Below are 6,785 nucleotides of genomic sequence, written 5' to 3'. Positions count from 1 at the left end.
TCAAATGTATCTGTACTCATCTTTGACAAGGGAATGTGCATCAGGGCTGAAAGATGAGTATGTGACAGACGGGATCTGTACTTGTTCTTTATTATATTGAGGTGCCAGTAACCCCTCTCACAAGCAGCACTGCTCAGAGGAAGTGTAAGGGACAATTTAAGAATCTTGTAAATGTTGCAGTAACAATCTGGATCGCTCGTATTAACTATCCTGACCAAGTCATACACAGAAGATGCTGCCAATCGCTTTTCTGCTTGCTTTAAACACATTTATTCTCTTATGGTGGAGTCTCTGTCAAGAGGCAAGATCGCTGGCTAGCATTAGTTCATCTTTATGTTCTCCTATGGTTAGTATTTCCTGCTGAAACCTTTGGGAAGTCAGCTGCAGAATGTCAAGCATGTTGGCCAGAAAGCACTGAAAACGTTGTGTGCAGATATACATAAAGTCGCTGTCATCTGTATTAGACGATCGTGTCTTAATAGCAGGCAACTGTTTCCATATTTTCAACAGAGTCTCGCGCCTCCATGCAGACCATCTGATATTATGAAACTTTCCTAGTTTCCAATAGAAAATACAGTGTTTTTAACACTTGTATATTTTTTGCTCCACCACTGAATAAATAAAACTGTAATAGCTTGACAACGGATAGATTAAACGTCACACAATAGGACACCCCCCCCCCGATCAGCTGATTCCGCGCAGTTCTCAAGGGGGGGTGCAGTGCACAGGACATGCACAAGGGAATCCCCGATCGCAACCATTTGCCGTAGATTCGGTAAAATGCCGTCGTACGTACCGACATTGAGAGCAGCCACATCTGTGCAAACAGCGACTAACTTTGCCCGCCATTCATCCAAGCCTAAATCGTTGAACAGTTTAACCAGGTCTTCCATTATGGAACGGAACGTGCCGTTCTTTTTGCTCCAAGTTCAATTAATCCAAGTAAATCAATGGTAAACTCTCTGTCAACGACATCGGTACGCACATGAGCGTTTAGAGCGTATTAACAGCACACATTTTTTATTTTGGGGGCGCATGCGTTGTGTGCATCGCTGTATACATGCTGCCATAATGTAATACTGCTGTAACTGGATAAAAAGTTTGATGTGCTAATCTTTAATTCAATTTGGATTTGGCGTATTTGTTGTGGAACTAGTTTACACGACATTTTCCTGCCTAAAGTTTCTTTATTCCTGGTATGCTGTGAGTAAAGCATGCTGAGTTGTGCTCTTGGTCTGTGTTTATCTTCCTGATTAATGAAATTAACAAAACAGCGGTGTTGTGAAATAAACAACACGGCCCGCACTGATTTATTCCACTTAACCCTTTCAGGCTCAGACCTTCACACCTTCTGTTGAATCGTCTGAAATGAACTGATCCCTAAATACAACCATCACTGTATCTTGTTCTGCTGGTCACGATACATGAGCTCAGGGTCAAAGGTCATTTCTGAGATTTGTTTCATTTCCTTGAAGCAGTGCAGCAGGGTTTCCTTTCTGTGAGACTCGAACTAAAAAAAGCTTAATACAGGATTTGTTAAACATTCAACTATTACACATCGTCTTCATTTCTTTTTCTTATAGTGTGTGTTTGTGTGTGTGTGTGTGTGTGTGTGTGTGTGTGTGTGTGTGTGTGTGTGTGTGTGTGTGTGTGTGTGTTGGATAAAAGTGGAATGGTTGAAGCAGCGTCTGTCTTCTTTCTCCTCTTCTCCCCTGTGTAATTACACAGCACAATAGCAGAGGGAGGCGAGCCCCTTCACTCCGTCACACTAATTCAATATAAATGTAAATGACCATGCTGAGTGAATAAAGAAAGCTCGATGTGTTTACACGTCTAATCACGATAGAAGCGTGCTGAGTGAAATATGAATGCCAGATGCATCACGATTATGTGATAAGAGAGATGGAGGAGGAGGAGGAGGAGGAGGAGGAGGAGGCAAATACCCTGGATGAACTGTATAAGTTTGGGTTACATCTCGATGGCGATCATACTGTTACTATTCTGATCACACTCTTATTCTTACTTATATTCTTACTCATACTCGTATTGTTACTCACACTGTTACTGTTACTTATAATGTCTGTTACTCACACTGTTACTGTTACTGTTACACTGTTACTGTTACACTGTTACTGTTACACTGTTACTGTTACACTGTTACTGTTACACTGTTACTGTTACTTATAATGTCTGTTACTCACACTGTTACACTGTTACTGTTACACTGTTACTGTTACTTATAATGTCTGTTACTCACACTGTTACTGTTACTGTTACACTGTTACTGTTACTTATAATGTCTGTTACTCACACTGTTACTGTTACTGTTACACTGTTACTGTTACACTGTTACTGTTACACTGTTACTGTTACACTGTTACTGTTACTTATAATGTCTGTTACTCACACTGTTACTGTTACTCACACTGTTACTGTTACTTATAATGTCTGTTACTCACACTGTTACTGTTACTGTTACACTGTTACTGTTACACTGTTACTGTTACACTGTTACTGTTACACTGTTACTGTTACACTGTTACTGTTACTTATAATGTCTGTTACTCACACTGTTACTGTTACTGTTACTTATAATGTCTGTTACTCACACTGTTACTGTTACTGTTACACTGTTACTGTTACTTATAATGTCTGTTACTCACACTGTTACTGTTACACTGTTACTGTTACATATACTGTCTGTTACTCACACTGTTACTGTTACTGTTACACTGTTACTGTTACATATAATGTCTGTTACTCACACTGTTACTGTTACTGTTACACTGTTACTGTTACATATAATGTCTGTTACTCACACTGTTACTGTTACTGTTACACTGTTACTGTTACATATAATGTCTGTTACTCACACTGTTACTGTTACTGTTACACTGTTACTGTTACACTGTTACTGTTACATATAATGTCTGTTACTCACACTGTTACTGTTACTGTTACACTGTTACTGTTACATATAATGTCTGTTACTCACACTGTTACTGTTACTGTTACACTGTTACTGTTACACTGTTACTGTTACTGTTACTGTTACACTGTTACTGTTACATATAATGTCTGTTACTCACACTGTTACTGTTACTGTTACACTGTTACTGTTACATATAATGTCTGTTACTCGCACTGTTACTGTTACTGTTACACTGTTACTGTTACACTGTCACTGTTACACTGTTACTGTTACACTGTTACTGTTACATATAATGTCTGTTACTCACACTGTTACTGTTACACTGTCACTGTTACACTGTTACTGTTACACTGTTACTGTTACATATAATGTCTGTTACTCACACTGTTACTGTTACTCTGTTACTGTTACATATAATGTCTGTTACTCACACTGTTACTGTTACACTGTTACTGTTACACTGTTACTGTTACATATAATGTCTGTTACTCACACTGTTACACTGTTACTGTTACACTGTTACTGTTACATATAATGTCTGTTACTCACACTGTTACTGTTACTGTTATACTGTTACTGTTACTTATAATGTCTGTTACTCACACTGTTACACTGTTACTGTTACACTGTTACTGTTACATATAATGTCTGTTACTCACACTGTTACTGTTACTGTTATACTGTTACTGTTACTTATAATGTCTGTTACTCACACTGTTACTGTTACTGTTATACTGTTACTGTTACTTATAATGTCTGTTACTCACACTGTTACACTGTTACTGTTACACTGTTACTGTTACACTGTTACTGTTACATATAATGTCTGTTACTCACACTGTTACTGTTACTGTTACACTGTTACTGTTACATATAATGTCTGTTACTCACACTGTTACTGTTACACTGTTACTGTTACATATACTGTCTGTTACTCACACTGTTACTGTTACTGTTACACTGTTACTGTTACATATAATGTCTGTTACTCACACTGTTACTGTTACTGTTACACTGTTACTGTTACATATAATGTCGGTTACTCACACTGTTACTGTTACTGTTACACTGTTACTGTTACATATACTGTCTGTTACTCACACTGTTACTGTTACTGTTACACTGTTACTGTTACTTATAATGTCTGTTACTCACACTGTTACACTGTTACTGTTACACTGTTACTGTTACACTGTTACTGTTACACTGTTACTGTTACATATAATGTCTGTTACTCACACTGTTACTGTTACTGTTACACTGTTACTGTTACATATAATGTCTGTTACTCACACTGTTACTGTTACACTGTTACTGTTACATATACTGTCTGTTACTCACACTGTTACTGTTACTGTTACACTGTTACTGTTACATATAATGTCTGTTACTCGCACTGTTACTGTTACTGTTACACTGTCACTGTTACACTGTCACTGTTACACTGTTACTGTTACACTGTTACTGTTACTCACACTGTTACTGTTACACTGTCACTGTTACACTGTTACTGTTACACTGTTACTGTTACATATAATGTCTGTTACTCACACTGTTACTGTTACTGTTACACTGTTACTGTTACTTATAATGTCTGTTACTCACACTGTTACACTGTTACTGTTACACTGTTACTGTTACATATAATGTCTGTTACTCACACTGTTACTGTTACTGTTACACTGTTACTGTTACTTATAATGTCTGTTACTCACACTGTTACTGTTACTGTTACACTGTTACTGTTACATATAATGTCTGTTACTCACACTGTTACTGTTACTGTTACACTGTTACTGTTACTTATAATGTCTCTTACTCACACTGTTAAACTGTTACACTGTTACTGTTACTCACACTGTTAAACTGTTACACTGTTACTGTTACTCACGCTGTTACTGTTACTTTTAATGTCTGTTACTGTTACACTGTTACTGTTACACTGTTACTGTTACACTGTTACTGTTACTCACACTGTTAAACTGTTACTGTTACACAGTTACTGTTACTCACACTGTTACTGTTACCTATAATGTTACACTGTTACTGTTACACTGTCACTGTTACACTGTTACTGTTACACTGTTACTGTTACACTGTTACACTGTTACTGTTACACTGTCACTGTTACTGTCACTGTTACACTGTTACACTGTCACTGTTACACTGTCACTGTTACTGTTACACTGTCACTGTTACACTGTTATGTATACTGTTTATTTTCATACTCATATCCTTACTGATGCTCATACTTTTACTTATATTGCTACTCCTACTTACCATGTAACTCTTTTTGCACAGCTTGGAATGTTGTGTGAGTGTCATGAGCTTCATGAATATTTTAGAATTAATAAAAAAATAATTTCTAATTAATTCATTAGATGTTTCATTTGAATTTGATTGATTGATTAATTTATTTAGGGGTAAGTCTTTAACATTTTATATATTTTATATAATTCATAATGATAAGCTATTCATTAAAAAAGTCCCTCATGTCCAGATTTGATGTGAAAAAAGCAGGAAGGAGAAAAAGCGAACACTTTTCTGTACAGCGTGTTTCTCTCCAGCACGTGTATATTTATTACAGATTTCTATCTGTTCATTTTCACACAGATATCAGTGCTCCGAATGCCCTGCCTGGCCCTGGCTCTCACCCCCGTTACCTTAGAAACAACACGGATGAGGATGACAGGGAACGAGGAAGCACCAGAGGTCTGATATAACAGCTGACAATATATATCTGATATATCCACAAACAATTCACTGTTCAACGTCATGCAAATATTTCGAAAAAATGTTTTCATTTTAATAATTTTTTTAAACATTTTTTTTCTCTTACAGGTTTTTTTGAAACCAGAAGAAAGAAACACTGGCGCACAGATACGGATAACAAAAAGAAGTTAAATCCGCGTCTGGTGCCGAGGATCGGCTCCTGGTTCTGATCTTTCACTCCGGCACTTTTTGGATTTTTAAGTGCGAGAAATTAAAAGCACATAAGTGTAGATTGTGTATTATAGTATATCATAGGTCTCCCTCCTGTACCTGGCTAATGTCACTACTTCAGAATGAATTTTTTAAAGAGTTTAGTCGAAGATATTTTATAATTATTGAAAATAAATGTAGAAAAATTGATTGCAGACATTTTTAAGTGAAGCGACAATCGGAAAATAAGCCCCTTTAGAATCATGACAAATGAAGACATTTTTATGCAACATGTTATGTAACATATTATTATTATTATTATTATTATTATTATTATTATTATTATTATTATTATTTAAAATTAACAATAGTGTAACAATAATGTTGGATTGAATACAACAAATACACTTTTAGGTTGAAGCTAAAGATTTAACTGAAAAAAAAGAGGTGGGGGGGATGGAATTCTTTGTTTTGTTTATTTTTTTTTTTTACTTTAAAGTTGCAGAAGAAAAAAAAATCAAAATCAGCTCCTCCAAATCAGTGTGTTATAAATTAACAGTAGAATACATTTTTTTGAAATAAATATACCAAGAAACACAGTTATACATGATACAACAACCTCAAATGTGATTATTTACATAACCGCACTGAATATGTGATTAGTCATAATTAAAAGTGTAGTCAATGCAAATAAATAAATAAATAAATAAATAAATAACAAAAAATAAATGCTATACAAACATGAATATGAATATGTAATTAAGTGTGTTCGCACCTGGCATAAATTAGTGGGCGGAGTCAATACAAATATGTACCATTTTCCTGCCTTGAAAATCAGCTCCAGAACAAAGATTGTAAATTAGCAATAAAATCACTTACAGAAAAAAACTGATTGATTAGTTAGACATTTCTCCATATATTTTCTCAATAA

The 6,785-nt window shown here is 35.6% G+C and overlaps 1 protein-coding gene across 1 annotated transcript in view; it reads left to right on the top strand.

Annotated features, from left to right (window-relative positions):
- dnajb6b (DnaJ heat shock protein family (Hsp40) member B6b) overlaps positions 1 to 6,584 on the top strand; it is a 29,777-nt gene extending 23,193 nt beyond the window's left edge. Inside the window, exons 9-10 of the mRNA XM_027145542.2 lie at positions 5,546 to 5,644; positions 5,774 to 6,584. Coding sequence (XP_027001343.1) covers positions 5,546 to 5,644; positions 5,774 to 5,874 — 200 coding nt within the window. The 3' untranslated portion in view covers positions 5,875 to 6,584. The remainder of the gene's footprint in view (positions 1 to 5,545; positions 5,645 to 5,773) is intronic.
- Positions 6,585 to 6,785: the final 201 nt, after the last annotated feature.

This window comes from Tachysurus fulvidraco, chromosome 1 (genome assembly GCF_022655615.1).
Source record: "Tachysurus fulvidraco isolate hzauxx_2018 chromosome 1, HZAU_PFXX_2.0, whole genome shotgun sequence".
Taxonomy (NCBI): Eukaryota; Metazoa; Chordata; class Actinopteri; order Siluriformes; family Bagridae; genus Tachysurus; species Tachysurus fulvidraco.
The sequence above is the reverse complement of the archived record's forward strand: the minus strand, read 5'-3'. Positions and strand labels throughout refer to the sequence as shown.